This window comes from Temnothorax nylanderi, unplaced genomic scaffold, assembly GCF_030848795.1.
Source record: "Temnothorax nylanderi isolate EJ_2023f unplaced genomic scaffold, tnyl_v1.0 TNYL_tig0077_pilon, whole genome shotgun sequence".
NCBI lineage: Eukaryota > Metazoa > Arthropoda > Insecta > Hymenoptera > Formicidae > Temnothorax > Temnothorax nylanderi.
The window spans coordinates 80,337-100,112 of NW_027249139.1; the positions used below are offsets into that span (position 1 = coordinate 80,337).

At 33.9% G+C, this 19,776-nt stretch overlaps 2 protein-coding genes across 3 annotated transcripts; one reads left to right on the forward strand and one right to left on the reverse strand.

Moving 5' to 3' along the window:
- Positions 1–201: 201 nt before the first annotated feature.
- On the reverse strand, positions 202–10,346 carry LOC139774278 (tripeptidyl-peptidase 2-like). Of its 2 annotated transcripts, XM_071709440.1 has the most exons (19): positions 10,111–10,346; positions 9,312–9,440; positions 8,816–8,983; positions 7,755–7,915; positions 7,474–7,637; positions 7,050–7,382; positions 6,591–6,860; positions 6,191–6,502; positions 5,904–6,060; positions 5,643–5,830; positions 5,370–5,524; positions 5,047–5,264; positions 4,726–4,960; positions 4,224–4,474; positions 2,900–2,911; positions 1,871–2,097; positions 872–1,326; positions 536–751; positions 202–326 (listed from the first exon to the last, which is right to left on the reverse strand). In XM_071709440.1, the coding sequence occupies exons 1-18, from the start codon at positions 10,270–10,272 to the stop codon at positions 542–544; spliced, it is 3,807 nt and encodes a 1,268-aa protein (XP_071565541.1). In that variant the 5' UTR covers positions 10,273–10,346; the 3' UTR covers positions 202–326; positions 536–541. The 2 variants fall into 2 exon arrangements, with proteins under 2 accessions (XP_071565541.1, XP_071565542.1); XM_071709441.1 differs by lacking the exon at positions 2,900–2,911 and having other exon boundaries at positions 10,111–10,345.
- A 614-nt stretch (positions 10,347–10,960) lies between these two features.
- Positions 10,961–16,110, forward strand: Uxs (UDP-xylose synthase). The gene is made up of 5 exons (XM_071709445.1): positions 10,961–11,311; positions 12,957–13,559; positions 13,659–13,772; positions 13,859–14,179; positions 14,266–16,110. The coding sequence occupies exons 1-5, from the start codon at positions 11,251–11,253 to the stop codon at positions 14,532–14,534; spliced, it is 1,368 nt and encodes a 455-aa protein (XP_071565546.1). The 5' UTR covers positions 10,961–11,250; the 3' UTR covers positions 14,535–16,110.
- The last annotated feature ends 3,666 nt before the right edge of the window (positions 16,111–19,776 follow it).

Consider the following 19,776-nt stretch of genomic DNA (forward strand, 5'->3'; position numbering starts at 1 on the left):
TTTTCACAAATAAAATATTTTATCATTTATGTCACTTATATTTATCTTTTGTAAAATTTTAATCAAATTTGTTTTCTATTTTTAACTTCCATTAAGCAAATCACATACGTATATACGAATATGATTTGAAGTCAGTTTAGCACTGCAGTTAGTCTTCTAAATCATTAGTTTATTATGAATAAATTTGTGTTTTTCTAAACGTATATTACACCTGATTTTTATTTGACAAAAATGTCTTTTGTCTGTCACTGTTATTACAAAGATGTGTTGGAAATCATTTTCATAAATCGTCTATATCATACTTTCACACATTGACCTCATAAAATCTGAAAGCAACATATAGTTTTTTGTATTATATAGAATACAGGATTATGTAGCAATTAGATCCAATTATACTTTCTACAAATTTTAATCAAACAGATAATCATGTAGATGTATTGTAAAGAGTGGGTGGAGGTAAAAAAACTATTTGTAATTTATCACATTTATTTTCATGTACTTTTTTAAATTTAAGATTAAAATAAACAATACTCACCGGTGATCAGAATGATCTATATGTAGTTGGGTAACGTGTTGGTATACTTGTGGTGAGAAGACGTGACCAATGTTCCCATCCCAGAAGTTTTGCAATTTCAATGCACTTTTCATCAATTTCTCTCAGTGGTTTTTCTTCATAATAGCGTGTTAATAATTTCAAGTAACGTCCATAGTGATTATTGACGTGCGCATGCCATAAAGATAAAATAATAACCTAGAGAAGAGAAATAGAAATAAATCTTACTTCTTATTTTATAGTATTTTACTTGTTAATTATCTATCGTTTATTCGAGAGTAAACATATATATATTTAATAAATAATATTATTGTTTACCTTATTATCAGTAGGTTCAGCGAATTTCTGTACTTCTTGCCAGTGATGTGTAACACTTTCGAGCAAGTGTTCAAAAGATCCATCTCCCTCTCCAGTTTTTGTTCCATGTACGTACAACCGCGCCAATGCGCAACCTTTCTTCACTAATCCTTCAATCAAATTATTCTTTTGCTTTTCCATAGTTACTTTGATTTTAGCCGCATCAGGACGCTGATCGTTTTTCAATCCATAATATGCTAATAACTTATCTTGATCAATATTTGTGATCACAGAATCAGCAACTGTGATTATTTGATTAGCAAACACAATAGCGTTTTCTGAAAGATCGTTCTGCGGTATATGTCGTCGTGTTTCAGAAGAATCTAAAGATGTCAACATGGCTGTGTGGACAGGTAAATGATCTGAGAAGGCGCCTTTCAATTCTCCATATAGCGAATTGGTGTGATCACCGGGTTCTGTTATGACAAGAACATATTTCATTAGTATTAATTCGTAAAAATTTTCAATTAAATGTACAATATATGAAAATAAATGTCACATATATTAAAGGCTACGTTTGCATACATGTAGATATTCATGTTAGATTTGTTATATTATAATTATATGATAACAAATGTCAGAGTTTTCAAATAAATTATATATGCTGTTAATGTAAATAGACTGTTTATCAAATATAGTAAAAGAATAAAAACTGTAATCATGGATACATATTTGACATATATAAATATCTGTAGAAAGTTAGATAAATGCAACAATTGCAATTACATGCTCAAAGGTACACATGTATCTTATATGGTACAAAAAAAGGACATGGATACATAAATGTTCACATCTTAAATTCAACCCAACTTACTTATAGATGGTGCTATTGGTAGAATATAAACCGGAAAAAAAGATAAAAATATATATGTGATAGTACTAATAAATTACTTTAAATATCTATTATATATATCTATTATACATCTATATAAACATTTAAATATCTAAATGTTAGATTACCAAATTTGGCAAGGTAATTGCATTTTATATCTCTTATTGCTTCCTGGTATTCATCCCACTTTGTAGTTTTCTCTTTCTCAGATTTAGGAGTAGGGCTGACATTTTTCTTGGCAGGCTCAGATATGATGTATTTAAATACATGACTATCCACCTTCTTTCCAATATCATCTTTACAGAAAGTCAATGTACCTTGAAGATAACTACCAGGGGTAGCGTATTTGGATACTCTTTGCAAAAAGAAAAGAAAAATATTTAATGTATATTAATTAAGATCAAAATTATATATTTTAATCATAAACATAGCAGTTTTGTTATTTTCTGATTTTTTAATTATATATATTACATGCTGAAGCCAGATAGAACAAGAAAACAAGTTGAATACTGTAAGAAGAACGGAACAGTAATTATAATATACAACAGAAAATAATATTCTCGTAGAGAAATAATACATTCCATTCATATCAAATATACTGGCATGTTACATTAGCATACAATTCAAAAGCGTAACATATATGAAAAGTCAAATAATTTCCTGTAGAATAAAATAATTCACAAGTAATTGGACAATATATATAAAGCTTGAAAACAGTTATACAAATATAAATATAAAATCTATGAAGAAATTTTTTTAATTTGTAACATTTTTGAAAAACAGATAATGTCAAATTAGTTGAAAGTAGCAGAAAAAAAGCAAATAGTTTATTTTTTAGTATGTAGGCAAATTTTTTGTACATATAAGTTTGATCTATGTGTATTGTTTCAATACATGTACATGTGATATATGTTGATGTATTTGCTTAATATTTAAGAATAAAAAAAGGAATAAAAATTTGCCTATGTTTTTAAGTATATCTTTCCTTGCAGTAAGCAATATCCTGATACCTCGTGTATAATATCTTGATTAAGCATAGACATTATCAGCATGCATTTAAAAATGTGTCGTTATATAATTGAGTAGCAAATGTTTTTGATTTTAATTAAAGCTTTTAAAAATGCAAAGTATACATAAAAATTGTATTATAAACTCACTTGTTTTCAGTGCTGCAATGTAAGATGAAAAAAAGTTATCTTAGTAGCACTTTAGCACTAAATAATATATTATTTTACCAAATACCTCTAAATAAATGTCATAGAATTTATATATATATTTCTGTTAATCAATTTGACATTGATGTTTTCTTATAAGTGTGTGTGTCTGTGTATATGCGTATGTGTGTATGTGTCCACAGTTTTTCTTATTTACAATTGATTCATAGGCATATAGACATTTATAGATAAAAATGAAGAATTTTTTAGGAATTAAGTTTCAAAAAGGAAAATTGATGATAAAACTACCTTATTTAAAGACGTTTTATTTCAATAAGATTTTAATATGAGAATTACTTACTCAATATTAAATGTAAAATGTTTAACGTTAAAAAGATTTATATAAAAAGAATTTTCAACACATTTTTTACTAAGGAAAATACGACTCCAAATTGATCAAAGAAAATGTATGTAAATTTTATGACATCAATTTAGAAACATCTTACATATATATAAAATATTAAAAATATAATATTCATAAACGTTTCTTTATGCATATACATACATATGCATAAAATGTATAATACATATTTTTTTCATAAAAAACGTTCATATGAATATTATTATTCATGTATTTAGCTCGCAATCAAATAAAAATGTAAAAATTACTGACTAAAGTCAAACAATATTTTACATTCAACCAAACATACTACTAGAATGCAATATTAATTTTCAATTCGTAAAATTATTAAGAGTTTATATACAAAATATTTTTATATACAAAAAATATAAAATTTTGCATAGAATATTTGAAGCGTACAGTTTATCAATGTATCAAAAAAAAATCAAATGTATACGATAAAGATTTAACAGTACAAATCAATAAATAATATATTTCTAATATATATCATAAATTCGTGATGTAAATTATATGCAATGATGAATATGATGCATAATGTGTATAATGTAAAAAATATGTGTGTAAAGATGAAGTTTGTATATTTAAGTTAAAACTTTGATATATAAAATAATCGATTTTAATAATCTATATTAGTATATTAGTAATTTTTTTATACAAAATGTTGCAATCAAAAATTTTAAATAAATATTTTAGAAGTTTTCAGTTCAAATTATAAAATTTTCTTTATAGATAACTTTCAGAGTTGCAGATTAGCCTTATACAAATAATTACTAAATATTCAACTACATCTATTATTATGATCGACAAGAAATTTAGAAATGTCAAACTAATTTATATCTATAACATAATAATGCAAATATTAAGAAAAAAAAGTTTACATATACAGATATAAATGTAGACACTTACTTGCTTTCGTTGGACAATGGAGCAATATACAAAGGAAGAATATGACCAGGTGGAATAGATGCAGCAACCATTTTTTTTCCACCAATAATAGCTTGCGATTGATTGGCATAAATGTCCAAATTAATTGGTGTACTAAGCTTCTGACTCAGAAGTAACGGCATGTCTGTTAATCTTTCCAATAAATCCTTTTTCTCATGACGTACATGCATTTTCAAAGTGTAGTCTCCCTTTTCTAATTTGTGAATTGTATACTGTAACAGATTAATATTATTTTCATACGTTAATTAAAACACTAAGCCAAGTTCTATATTTATATCATGGAATTATTATATTATTGTAAAAAATATACAATCCTAAATATATTTTCTTCATTAAAGAAATATTATGTATTTCATATATTAATTATATATAAAAAAGTTACAATACTTCAACGACAAATCTAATATAACGTTTTGTAATATGTTTTAATTAAATATTTAATTTAATAATTTAAAAAACTCACTTTAGATGGATATGCATCTCCACAACTTATTAGTTGTTTGTTGCAATCGTAAATCATCCACATTTGACTTTCATACTCGCTTTCATACAACAAATCACTAAGCAATGCAGCATTTGGTGTGACCTCAGTTGATTTTGCCGAGTGGAATGTATATGTTAGTTGCAATTCATATATTTGTCGTGATGGTGGAATAATATCACGTGCTCGTAAAGGAGCAATTTTCGATTCGTTAGGCCTATAATTTTGCATGGTAAAATGTATCTCGTAATCATTAGTGTAAAAGTAATTATAGATATGATGCAAATCTTAAATAAAACGTACTTTAAGACTTGAACAGATGTTTTTAGAGAGATGTTGGGTACAACTTCTTCATTTCGAAGAGAACTACGTAATTCAAGGCGATTTATGCCGTCTCCAGACAGCATTGTAAGATTACCATTTATCATATGAATTCCATGAAATTCTATAGAATAATCGATAAACATATCGCCTAGATTTGCCCAATATTTCGCGATAACTACTTCTAAAATTAATCCACCCTGAAAAAATAAAGATGACATTAATGTATAAAAATATAAGCTAAATGAATACAAATTGAGCTTTTTAAAATGTAATTATGTATCTTTAATATAAATTTTGTATACCTGAACAGCAAATGGTTGAACAGTTTCTGATTGAGATGTCACGCTGATTATTCTGTTAACTTCAAGAGTTTTACAGGCTAAACGAGGTTTTAATTGAATAGTGTGCATCACAAATCTACCGGTTTTATCCTTTTCTGTGCTTTTTAATCTGAGAACTAATTCAAACAAAAAACAACACATAAAATATACTATATATAACATTATCTAAATTATATTAAACAATTACATGTGATGAAACAGCCTTGCCATGCTTTTTCATACATGATCTCCTACCTGCCCAAGTAGCATCTTCTGGAACAAGAATAAAATGACGCTGAATTGTATTTGGTTTAAATAAAACATTTGTATATGTTAAGTCTGGCAGAAGTGCAGTCTTCGGTATTGTCATTGGCTGGACAACAGTTACCGGAATTTGGAATACTGGTCCTTTCGCGATATTAGTTACGTCATATGCTCGTACACTGAAAGTTGTAAGTGCAAATTGTTGCAATCATTTTAAAATAATTAATACAATTAAAAAATATTTTTTTTTACCTAGTGGCATGAACACCTTCTGGTAAATTAGTAGCTTCAATTCTAATAGCAAAAGCACGAGGCATATGCATCAAATCCAGATGTGTTGGAAATTGGACCCAGGAAGCATCACATACGAGTGTTAACTTCAGATTAAAATCAATTTTGCGTGCTGGATCTACAAAAAGACAAAAATTTGTTTATATAAAAGACATTATTTTATATATTATTTATTCTAGAGAGATCTGACATCAGGATAATAAAATTAAAAAAAGACAATTGCAAAATATCATTATATGCGATGTTACCTATATTTTCGCTATTTATAAATACTGGTTCAACCGTAATTGCATAATCCTTTGGGCGATCAATTACACCTGTTCTCATATGAATGCCTTTAGAATTATTAACACCGCAATTGACGGCAAAGCGTACGTCTCTTTCAGGAGCCTCACAACACGAGACGAGATTATCAAATGCACGTTCGACTTGCAACAGACCAGAGCCTTGTGCAAATGGATCTAAATTAGGTATATAAAGAGCGGTATTTTCAAGAGCCCTCTTTATACTATAAGGAGAGTATAAACAACTCTTGGCAAGAAGACCCGATATAAGAACCGCTGAAATATAGAAATTTGATATAAAAATATTTTTATAATCATACCTATAGATATCTTTTAATATGTAAATAGAAATTTTGATATATACCAACTGCCCCAGTGACATGTGGACTTGCCATACTTGTACCATTCATAAGTTGACTTTTCCTGAGAGTAAAATTTGGAACGCTGGTGATGGCACCTCCTGGTGCACATACTGTTACACCAGCACCTCCGTCTATCATTGGACCACGGGAGGACCAAGTATATGGCATGCCTGGCATCTTTTCTCTTAAAGAATATTCAGCTACCATCATATCAGGTGATACATAAGCACCAACGCTAATAATACTGTTTGAACTGATGTCTGGAGGAGTTCCTATATATTTTTTAAAGTATTTGGATATAAGACATAACGCATTGAAAAATTAACTTTTTGCATATACTTTATATTTATAATATTAATACAAATTGCATTAGGCAATAAAATTGATTCTAAGAAGCTGATACAACAGAGAGTATATATGAAAAAGAGAGAACACTAATAATAGAATTTTATTATATTTACCAATGGTACACAAAGCTGGTCCAAGATTGCCAGCAGATGCAACCCAAGTTACGCCATATTCGTCAATAACTTCGTTCATTAATTCTCCTATTCTACCTGTATTTGACCAATGAGCATGTTCTCCGTAGCTCATGTTTATGACATGAATCTTCTCCTTACGTTGCATTATGTGGATCATCGCTCGTACAACGGAGGTCCCTGTTTCCATTGTGCCAATACGTCCATCACCAACAGTTAGCGAAATAATCTGAGCTCCTGGTGCCACTCCATTCAATTCTGGATTATCAGGGAAATATGCAGCTGCGATTGATGCCACATGTGTTCCATGACTCGCTATAATAAAATTCAATTGAAAGAAAAAACTTAATAGAAAAATCGACATTTAATTTTACAAAACTTTAATATGATTTTTTATCAGACTTACAACATAAGCTAACAATTTCTAATGTATTGCCTTCATCGTAGATATTAATACTAATATTTAACTGGTCTTCTTGAGTGAGAGGAGCAAAATCTCTCGTGACAGAATATTCACCAAGAAAAACACCAGTTTCCAGATTACCCACTTCAGAAGTATCAATACATGCTCTGTCATGGAAAAAATAGGCATAAAATTAAACAAGTAAATATAATGCAAATAACTTAGATTTCGAACAAACAGGTATGTGCATATTTAAGCTTATCACATACTCGGAATAGGATTACCTCCAAATGTTACCATCGTGGAAAACAACGCAATCGTAAGTAGGTCCTACATCGCAATACTTTTTTTCAATATTATTCAATACTTCAACTCGAGCTTCAAATTCTTCCTTTTGCAGTCTTTCTTCCGAAGTCGATAATTGTGGATTTTTGCTCTCAAATTCCTACACATCGTATAATTTACCATTAATAATTAGCTAATTATTAATAAAAAGTTAATAATGTATTAAAATACGCTTAATTTGTAAATAAACAATACACAAACAGGACAATAAACATTTTAGCAATGATACAAAACTTCTGCTTATAATAATTTAATTCGACATATAAAACATATTTTTAATTCTAAAAAATTTTTCTACATTGATAATAATATACTTTTATATCTTCAATTTCTTACATTTTTAAATATTTTTCCTCTTGCACTTATAAATTAATATTTAAATTATGTACTATAAAAATATCACAAAATTAATAAGAATACTACATATATATGTAACGCCCTTATAACAGACTTAAGTAGATATTATATAATGGAATCAATGCCTTTACAATAGATCAATCTGCCAAATACAAATATAGCATTAGATACGGATCACTGTGACGTGTTGTGAAACAGTGGCCTCAATTAATTGCATGGTTTGACAAGCTCACGGCACTCCTATCTTTGGATCACATGGACTAAAATTCTAATTATAATGCCAATTAGAGATATTTCTATCGATTTCTATCCAGTAATTATTGCGATACGTCAATAATATTATGATTATATATACATCAAGAGGAAAAATAGCAACTTGACATTGTAAAGCATTAAAAATTTATAATAGATAAATCTTGAAACATCAAAGAATGAGATGGATAATTAATAGCAAAGAGATTTAACATTGAGATGACGAATGACTCCGACTCGTAATCAATAGATCCTGCATACAATCCCATATATGCTTCGGTTTACGAGATTGTTTGGAAAGTTTTAAAGATTGTGAATAAAAGAGTGGGTGTATTATTCATTTCGGAAACAAATGAAAAGTATTACTGTATCGTAATTAAAAATATTATACCTGTAATCGTCTGGAAGCTTCTGCAAAAGCTGTTTTATGTCCATCATCCCAAAGACGCTTCTTACGTTCTGCCACCACTCTTTCCTTAAGTTTAGTAGGATATAACGAATACAAATTCTTTAAACCGATATGATATTCTCCACTAGGGTTATGCCAATTAGATGGAACCTAAACATCAGATATTGCAATTCGTATATAATGTATGTGCTGTTGTAATAAATATAACAGTATATTTTATTATAATTAAAATTATATGACAATTGAGATGACAATGTATGTATCTTTATATCTTGCATATATAGCTATGACTTTTATATTAAATCTGGCTAGTTTTATATTAAACTGGCCAGTTTAATGGCTTTTATTTGTGTTTACTCATACTTCTGACAATTTAAAATTCTAAAAGCAACATTATAGGTTATGAATAAAAAATATACACTGACTTTTCATACATAACTCAATCTTCCCTAAGTAACAGAACAATTTATAAACATACCTTTAATTTACGGCCAGTCAGGCCAATTATATATCCGTCTGGTGCTTGAACAACTTTGCTAGTATCTACATCCCCAGCTCCGCTGCAGTCAAATCTCTCAATAATTTTTGGTTTTCCATCTGAAGTCACCTAAATCCCATATACATTGTATTTATAGATAATAATATCCATTTTTTAAATTAAAGCTTATTAAAGTTATGTAAAAAAATTTTACATTGTTATAAAGATACAAATTTAATAAAAACTACCGACAGTACAGTGTACATAAAAGAGAAAAATGATAATTATACACCTTTAAAATTTACCTATTGAACAAATATAATAATATATTGACAAAGATCATGGCATAATGTGAGAGTGGCTATAAATTTCAAATTACTGTGACAAAGCTCAGTCAGGTTTATTAATAGATTTTAAGATGTCATTGACATGACAAAGTCCAGGCAGCTTTCTGACAGTTAATAGGACAGTCAATAACAAGTTCTCATAATGTGACATTGGGATTAAGAGGATCGTCGTATCGGGCAAGAGTAAACGAACGGCATGACTGTTATCTTTCAAAGGATATAATTGGTGAGATACAGGGGGCCAACTCGGACCAGTAAGGAACGAAGAAAGAAAAAAGGCAAGAAACGATATCCATTATCGAGTCTACGTCTACCACTACTCTAAGACTTCGCATTCGCATTTCGGGAAAAGGGCGGTCCTTTCGGGCGAAAGGAATTAGCGCTTTTGCGGAAGGCGTGTCGAACGAAATAACCAATGTTCTCGTGGATTCACCCTCGCTGGCTGAGCTCACCTGCATACCCGGGGCCCCGGGGTCCACCCCCGAGTCGAGGATCGCAATGACGACACCCCGGCCATCGTACTCCGGATATTTGGTGATAAACTGAGTGACACCCGTCTCTTTCTTAGGCAGCAGGCCCCAAATAGGAAAGTTACAATCGATGATGTCTGCCATGTTTCGAGTGCCACTGCCACCGTGACTCCGTGACTGCAGGAAAACCACCCGAGATGTTTCCTTTGTACTGCCGTAGGTCTTATATATCAATCGAAGAATCGACTCTGCGCCTGCGTGCGCGCCAGTTGGATGCGCCAGGTTTCGAGGTTAGGTTAACGGCGGACGGTACGACGGTTTTCGATTAATTCATGCAGCGTTAATTTAATTTTACATTAGTTTTATTATTGTACAGATACAGATATTTCATAGATAAAACTGCAAAACTTCATTTTTCCTATAATTTTCACTTGCATGAATAATAATAATAATGGAAATGTAATTTTACAACTTGAATATTATCTGCGATAATATTCAATAAAAATATATTTATAAATTGGATACATCTATAGTCTATAGATTAAGATAATATATCATAAAATTAACAAATAAAATAAATCACAAGGTTAATCTTATAAATTAATTATAATTCATAATGTTATTAATATTATAAAATTAATAATATAATATAATAAAATATATTAATGTAATTAATGTGTAATTAATGTAATCATGAATGAAATATAATTATATTAATTATGAAGGGGGTGTGTAAATCTCCGAGTTTCCTGGTCGTCGTTCAGATGGCGACACTCGCACCTCCGGCTCCGATCGCTCCGCGTCAATAACCACGAGCGGCACGAGGCCGAGGCACGAGCACGTCGCGTGCAGGTGCATGCATCGCGCTGCGGAGAGTGCGGAGCGATCGAACACACACGTTCGGTCGGTGTCCGTGCGCCGCGGAGGTTATGTTCCCTGGTCCCGTGTGTATATTTTGAAATCGGCAGCCAAACTGGCTCGATTCCCCGGACGCGCGTATCCCGTGTCGCGCGGGAGTACGCGACGCTCGTTGTCAGGGTCAGTCCGGTCAGTCGTGCCGCGACGGGAGTGACGTAAACGCGATAATTCGAGCGCGGAGCGAGTCATGTGCGAATTTAAAGCATGGTTGTCACGCAACGAAAGATGAAGCAGATCGCGATCTTCGCGGTTTGCGTGCTGCTGGGTGAGTCCACGGATAGGGTTACGGAGGAGCCAAGAAGCCAAAGTCCCTCGGAGCGCCCTCAGGAACGAGGGGCCCTCACGCCCCTCACTCGAACGGGGGGCACCGTCAGCTCGAGATGACGAGATTATTCGTCCCCGACTCGTTTGCGCCGCGAGATTTATTCGCCGCCGATACGCCACGATACGTCGGGACGTGCAATAAATTGAGCGATTGCGATCTCGCATGATCTCGTTGTTTGCTTTTCCCCGCTTTTAATTCCCGCAAATTTGACATCAGGCGACTCCTCGAATCCCTTGATCCCTTCCCCCTTTCCCGGTCGCTTTTTTGTCATTTGTTTGTTCAGTATAATCTCTTTTTTTTTTAAATTTATGTTTACGTGTTACGTTTACGTAACGATAATTGTATAGTTTCGTTAGCGCTCCACTGCCGTGTAATATGCTAGAAGTCTAGTATACCGTGTTGTAAAAATAGCAAAGTGTTTTAACGTGCCTTTCGTGCGTTTATCTCGTCATGTATAAAACTCGATAAAAGTCGACCTTAACTCCGATAAACGAAACATGCGATCGAAAGTTCTTTGAAAGTTACAAGTCGTTGCAAGGATGATTTTTCCGTTAAATTGAAGGGGGCGAGTATTTTCAAATTAACTTCTCGGTATTTTTTTTTGCCTCCGTGCAAGTTGAAGCGCGTAACGTCGATAAAAGCCTTTTACAGTTTGGATCACTGCCTTAATTAACCACCGGTGATTACACGTCGCGATCGCGTCATTATCGAGAGATATAATCTGTGTAACTTTATCGATAACCGAACTTTCCATTTCAATCAAATTCATTACGAAACGGAAAACGTGCCTTGTGCTTTTTTACTTCAATGTTGACTAGTCCCGATTATTTCATAATTTCGGTACATAAATATAGACAAAAGTAACTGAGCGCGAATAATAAAAGGCCACTCTTCCACTCTTGTTTTTCGTAAACAAGATATAATTAATATTTAATTTATTAAAACGATTAACTAATATCAAAACAACGAGAATCAATTGATATTAATATTTAAATTCAGTGGCGATCGGACAGCTTTCTCAGAGCGCGAATATATGCGGCATGTATAAATTTTATGTAATTATGTAACATTTGGCTGAGCACCCCTGAATGCCGAGCGAGAGTTGGAGAGCGAGACAATTGTGGTAGTAGACAGTAGTAGAGCGAGCAAATCTTTTGGGCATTAGCTGCTGCGGTTGCCTGCGGTCCGTTTCAAGTAGACTGTCATTAGGAACGATAAAAAAATTAAATGAAAAAATTAAAACGAAAAGCAAAAAGTTTACCGTTTTATCAGTCTAAAAATTTTGCTGAAATATTGTGACACCTATAAGAATTTATTTAATTAGAAAATAATTCGATGGACGATGCGAATTTTATGTGCGTGTCTTCCATGTTATTTTTTCCAAAAACCAATTTGTAAGATATATTTATATCTAACTTTATATCTGTAAAGAAAAAGTACCTCTCTTGCATAAGTTTACAATTCCTTTGCTTATTATTACGATGACAAATGTAATTATTGTATTTTAAAATTTAAAATTTAATGCATAAAAAAACAGGTCTGTGTAATCCCAGATTTGTAATATCGTTTTCTACACTTGTAACAGTCCTGGGCTTTTACAAAACTCTGGTGACCACTGAAGAGGAAAGATCTTTCAATCGCGGCCGACACCGCGCCGTACTCGACGGGAATAAAGCTAGTCTAGGCGACAAGAACGAGCTCGCCGAGGTCGTAACGCAGAAAGTTCGCGATGTCGAGGACGAGCCGGCCGACGGGGACATCAGGGACATCGAGGAGGCGAAGGTTCGGATCCGCGAGCTGGAGGGTAAGCTTCAGCATCTGGAGGCGGCGATTAAGAACGGAGTGGCGAAGGACTTCCCGACGGTGAAGTTCCTGAACTACAAGAACCGGAAGCGGATCCTGGTGACGGGCGGCGCGGGTTTCGTCGGTTCCCACCTGGTGGACCGTCTGATGCTCGCCGGGCACGAAGTGATAGTCGTCGACAATTTCTTCACCGGCAGAAAGCGGAACGTGGAACACTGGGTCGGTCACGAGAACTTCGAGCTGGTGCATCACGATATCGTGAGGCCGTTGTATCTTGAGGTCGACGAGATCTATCATCTCGCCAGCCCGGCCAGTCCGCCGCACTACATGCTGAATCCCGTGAAAACAATCAAGACTAATACCTTGGGCACGATCAATATGCTTGGTGAGTTAGCCGTACGGGGCTGAATTTGAAAATGAAGATATTCGAGACATTCGAGATATTCGAGATAACATTGTGTAATTGTTGTTGACGGTATTTCAGGACTCGCGAAACGAGTCGGTGCACGAGTGTTAATTGCGAGCACGTCGGAAGTGTATGGGGATCCTAACGAACATCCGCAGGCAGAAACTTACTGGGGTCACGTAAATCCCATCGGTAAGAATCTGTGTGCGATGTAAATATAGATTTTTCTTTAAAGTGTAGTGTAGGCACTTCGATGATTGGCATACTGTTGTATATAGGTCCGCGGGCATGTTATGACGAGGGAAAACGAGTTGCCGAGACATTGAGCTACGCTTATATGAGACAGGAAGGCGTCTCGGTCCGAGTTGCACGAATTTTCAACACCTTCGGTCCCAGAATGCACATGAATGACGGTCGCGTAGTGTCGAATTTTATCCTCCAGGCTTTACAAAATAATTCAATCACGATTTACGGCAGTGGAAAACAGACGCGATCGTTTCAATACGTTTCCGATCTGGTGGACGGATTGGTAGCATTAATGGCATCTAATTACACCTTACCTGTGAATATCGGAAATCCTGTGGAGCATACAATTGAAAGTAAGAGCCGCTTGTCATTTTAATCATGTTTTTCCCGATATTTGTTTGTGATATTTATTAAAGTTTAACATTCTAATTTGCCTTAGAATTTGCGCGTATAATAAAGGACCTGGTGGGTGCTACCAGTGAAATAGTTGAACTCGCGGCGGTCGAGGATGACCCGCAGAGAAGAAGACCGGATATTAGCAGAGCAAAAAAATATTTAAATTGGGAGCCCAAGGTTCCTTTGGCTGAAGGCCTGAAGAAAACCATAGTGTATTTCGCAAAGGAATTACAAAGGACAAAACATTCTCAAAAAAACAGTTTTAAACAGTCTTCTTACAAAAACGATCACGATATTGTAGAACAACTTTAGGGATTCAAGTGTAATGATACGATTAATGTATCCACTTTCAGAAGTGGCGTGAAAGTGCCATTAAGCTATGGACCAGTATGTGCCAAAAAATCCCCGTCCAATTTGAATTTTACATAATTTACGTAGCAATTAACACAAACACATACACACACGATATGCGATCATTTAAGTAATCAGTCTCTCGAATTTCTTCCGATCAGGTACATATGTCACATAGAAGCAATAATTTAAAATATATCCCTTTTTCCATGACTCTTTCCATAGCTCCCTCTCCATTGCTCTCCTCCTTTTTATTATTTTTAATTCTAAATATATATTTTAAATATATTAATAATACATTAATATAATTTATGTATTAACATATTTTATATTATTTATTTTTCTTTCTTTTATTATTGCAAAATAGCGTGGTCTATTGATCTATTCGTCATATCTATATATTAACTTTAGATCGGGAAATATTTTTTCTTTTATCTCATATTTGTATATGTCACAGTAAAAGCGTGAATCGGTAAATGTATACACTTACTAATCAATATATGCATTTACTAGTCAATGTATACATTTACTAAATTTTCTTTTAAATTTATATCTTTTAATAAGCAACATTATTATCACAATGATACAGATTGGATTGGGTTACATTAGGTTTTTTTTTTTTTTAGTAGGGGTCTGTGCGCTCCCTACCCCTCTATCTCACTACACTCATATTTATTAGAGCTCTTGTATGTGTATACATTTACTGAATTTCGCGCTTTTACCGTAACATATATATATATATATATATATACTCATACATATACTTTCCTAGATGCAGAACTGAAAAATGGTGCTGGTGATATAAGATGTTGTTTTTCTTTTTTTATATGTATATTATTAATCGCATAGCTTGGATATGAAGTAATTTCGCTTAGATACATATAACAATATTTATATGTAACTAGGAAATGTTTGTTTTTGATTCATTATAGTCATAATAGTGATATTACCGAAGATGTACTTGCAATAAAATCTTGAAAAATATTTATATTATTAGGTTATTCAATTATATAGCAGTAATGAAAATTTGTGGAGTCTCTTATACAATGCGATTGAAACAGATGGTATCCAAGACAACAAAATAGTATTTGTAATAATTGTAATTTATATTATTTTAGAAATGGATAGTTATACGATACATAAAATAGATATAGTGTGATCATAAACTGTGAGACTGTAATGACAAACAACGTATAAGCGAGAAAATAATTTTATATTTTATATATAAGTGTAGCAAAAATCACCTTTACGATAATGTACCCTTTACAATGTAACTTGTATAATGTGAATTTATGTGAATTTATTAATGTTAATTCTTATATTGTCGTTATCGAAAATTACGAAATATTAGTTTATCGACAAATCTCTTTCCTACCAACGTGAAAATAAAAATGATATATAAAATATGATGTAAATAATTAAGTAAATGTATATGAAAATCTCTTTGTATCCAAAATTTAAAAAATATAATAATATGTACGCTGAATATGAGTATACTTCAACATGTATAAAAATATATATATTGGCGTTATCTTTATTTAGTAAAGCGTAAATTTATTTCAGTTTTATTCTCTCTCGCTTTTCTTTTACTTTTTTTTATTTTCAAAACGTAATTATCAAATATAGTTTTGTTCTACGCATAGAAGATATAGCTAAGATCTAAAAAAGACAGCGAACATTAACGAGTTAAAGCATAAAGTCTATTTAAACTAATTTAATCAAATTTAGTATTTACTTTTCTAAATTGCAAATTCGAATATTTACGAAATAAAATTAAGCCGCTTCCCTGTTTCCTACAGGTCGAATCTTTCTAAATTTTCTTGATCAACTAGACAATATGATCTCGTTGTGCGTACATAATAAAAGTCATATGCGAAACGACGGATTCCAAGACGGATGGAATTCCAAATGAGAGAATTGTCCATGTCGTTTAGAGCGACTATTTGAAGGGCCGATTAGTCGTAATGAATGTCGCGTGGGCTATGACAGGGCGCGCGTGGTCGGTCGTTGTATCTCTTCGGAAAAGACAAACGGAAGGTAAAGGAGAAGTAAATGAAAAAGAAAAAGAGAGAGAGAGAGAGAGAGAGAGAGAGAGAGAGAGAGAGAGAGAGAGAGAGAGAGAGAGAAGCGAGGCCCGGTTGTTCTTAATGATAATGATTGCATCCGGGATATACGGCGTCTCGGTTGGCGCAAACGAAAGTGCCGCTACGAGGGTGATGCTGACGATGATGATCTAATCGTTATAAAGGCGTACGTTCGTATAATGAGGTCTATGTCGAAACGCCGAGAAGCACGTGAGCGACGCACGACTACGTGCTTAATAAAATTTAAAAAAAATGAAATGGGGGGATCAATTGCAGATCTATTTATTTCAGCCGCGATTTTCTGCGCTTTCAGCATTCGCGGCCGGAAATAAATTGCGCGACTCGATCGTATCCTTGGCGTCTATTCTCTCGTGTATCATTAAACATTACACGTGTCGACCTTACGTTACTCGCGTGAGATGTAAAATACACCTCAGCTTTAGAAATTATCTACAAAATTCACATAGTAAAACTTTCCACCTCTATTTAATTATAAATTAGGGTCCCCAACCTACAGTCCGCAGGTTGAATTCGGCTGCCGTTTTATCACCAGCCCACCAAGAAATTTCGACATTGTATATGTATGTTACGCCTTCGATTCTGCCTTCGGTTCGATCGTCTCTGCGTCGGATTTTTTATAATGCAAAAGAATTTGAATTCGAATATCCATCCTTTATTTGTTATTCGTGATATATGAAAGCTTTTTATTTATATACGGGTTTCGATATAAATGCGAAATGTACATATATTTTTATATATTTATTTCTTATGTATTAATTTATTATTAATCATACAATTAATTAATTTTATTAATTGTATACGTTAATAGTCGAGTAATATGTACGTTGTTTCTGAATGAAAATTTTTCTTATATCTATTCTTTATTATTTTCTAATTAACGATATAAATATTTCTATTTATTTTAATAGGTACGACAGAAACATTACATGTATGATAAAGCATAATCGATTCGATATCTGATTCTCACGCGAGTGATTACGTTAAAAAAACCTCACACAAGTATAATGTAGGGTTAACGAGACTGAGTAGACTGACACGTGCCTTTATGCATGTCAGCATGTATGTATACTTTCATGCGTAAATAGCAAAGTTCATGTGCGTAACTTTCTTTCAATTACAAACAACGATCGACGGACGGGGGAGCGCACGGTGGCGTGTGTGTTCTTGACATTTCATTGATTTTAGCTCGATAAAATAAATATCGTGCTGATAAAAATGTCTCGGATGCACTTGTAAAGGTTAATTGATCTGCAATGCGTTACGTAAGGCGGATGAACGATTTCTCGGATATTTGACGGATGTTAACGAGCGAGATTCGCCTCGCCATGTTCGTTAATCGGCGAAACGATTCGTTTCATGATATTAGTACTTCTTCAAACCGAGTTCTATTTTTGATCCATTCTATCTCTTTCAGAACGCGAATTAGAGAAGCACACGCTTGTTAGATTTAGGGATGCTCAACCTTTTTTGTCAAAAGAGCCACATATCGGGGCATATTATTTGGGGGGTGCACTTCTCGTATTTAATATTCATACATTATAGTTATTGATAACAATTATATAATAATTTGTTATAATAATAATACATATTATAAGATATACTATTATACATATATATATGTTGTTACTATTACCATATATTTTTTAATTATTATAAGAAATAGTTATATTATTAAATTACCAAATAATTATCAAATAATCAGTAGTTACGATGCGCGAATATCTAGATACGAGGCATGCGCACAAAATATGCCGCGACTCGCGCGCAAATTCAGGTGTAACTGGGTGTAACGGCATTATTTCATTATCTCGTGCGCATGTTGGAAATGTTGGAATACCATCGTGGTATTATCGCGGTTTTACGAAGCCACGGCGACTGCCGGCATTCCTATTTCCTCGGGCGTGCCTTCGAGCTTTCGGCGTGTCACGAGGGCCGATAATCGAGCATATCACTCTTAGGGCGTTCTCTCGAAATTTCGGCTTATCGTCGAGCCCGAAATGCTGGGGTCCGGAAGACTCGGGTCAAGCTTCGGATCTGTGGACGCGAATTTCTGGCAAAGTTCGGCGGAGGTCACGCCATGGCTGCGCGAGTTCCGTAAACGCGCGCGCGATAAAGGTCCCCATTTAACGAGGTAAAAGGGAGGTTAAAGGGAAGGGTTAAAGCGCGTCCATGACCCAGCGATATCTCGGGACGCGCGAAAGTGGTGCGTCATGGCGCGCAGGTGGGTTACGACGTCGTGCCGGTCATGCGGGCGTAAGTAATAGCAAGACAGACACACGTAGCGCCCGTCAGTTAATAAAAGCCGGGCAATAAAAGCTCTCTCCTCGTCCTTCTCCTGCCCGCCCTTCACCCGGCGATTGAAACACCCGGCGCGTTGGAATATATATATATATAATACGGGAGGGATATATATATATTTTTTTTTACCCCGTCGAGCGCCGGTCGCGTACGTGCCGTTTTCGATACTAATTCTCGCTAAAAGCTTTACGGCCGCGCTCGTGTGACTTTGATACCGTCACCATTATTATTTTGCGTAAAGCGGAAATTTACGGGAATATATCCGCGTCGGCGCGCTTTACGATTATTAGCGCGTTTCCCGGAAATATTCCCCCGTTTTTAATGAACGCGATTCGTTCCCTTCGACTCACTCTCCGTGTCGTCCGTTGCGTTTTCGCGATCCAGGAATATCCGGCCGCGATGCATCCGCGTCCCCGCGAGATTCTATCGCTGTGAACGAGTGACACCGTTTATTGACATCGCGTGCGTGATGCTAGAGATTCTAGCGCGCGATTCCAGAATCAGAACGGGATAATAAGCCGGGAATTATATCAGTTCTGACGCGTTTAGATCGCTGTAATAACAAACTCTATATAGGAATAGAATGAGGAGAATTCAACTCAAGAACTAAATTGTTGGAATTATTGAACGCGTAAATTGTTCGTGGAAATAATTTTCGCGCGATTCGCTATCTTATTTTATTTTTATATCATTTTTATAATCGAATACCAAAACTTTACATCATATTTCGTATAATATACATGTACATATGTTATCTATATAAACCCGTTTGAAGTTATCTATATACTTGTCTAATTTAA

Bases quoted from the DNA above. Each gene is read 5' to 3' on its own strand.
- LOC139774278 (XM_071709440.1), bottom strand. From the start codon at position 10,272: ATGGCAGACATCATCGATTGTAACTTTCCTATTTGGGGCCTGCTGCCT. The intron at 6,061-6,190 runs GTAACATCGCAT...GTCTTTTTGTAG, and splicing joins TATAAATAGCGAAAATATAG to ATCCAGCACGCAAAATTGAT. The intron at 5,525-5,642 runs GTAGGAGATCAT...TGTTTGAATTAG, and splicing joins AGAAGATGCTACTTGGGCAG to TTCTCAGATTAAAAAGCACA.
- Uxs (XM_071709445.1), top strand. From the start codon at position 11,251: ATGGTTGTCACGCAACGAAAGATGAAGCAGATCGCGATCTTCGCGGTT. The intron at 11,312-12,956 runs GTGAGTCCACGG...CACTTGTAACAG, and splicing joins CGCGGTTTGCGTGCTGCTGG to TCCTGGGCTTTTACAAAACT. The intron at 14,180-14,265 runs GTAAGAGCCGCT...AATTTGCCTTAG, and splicing joins TGTGGAGCATACAATTGAAA to AATTTGCGCGTATAATAAAG.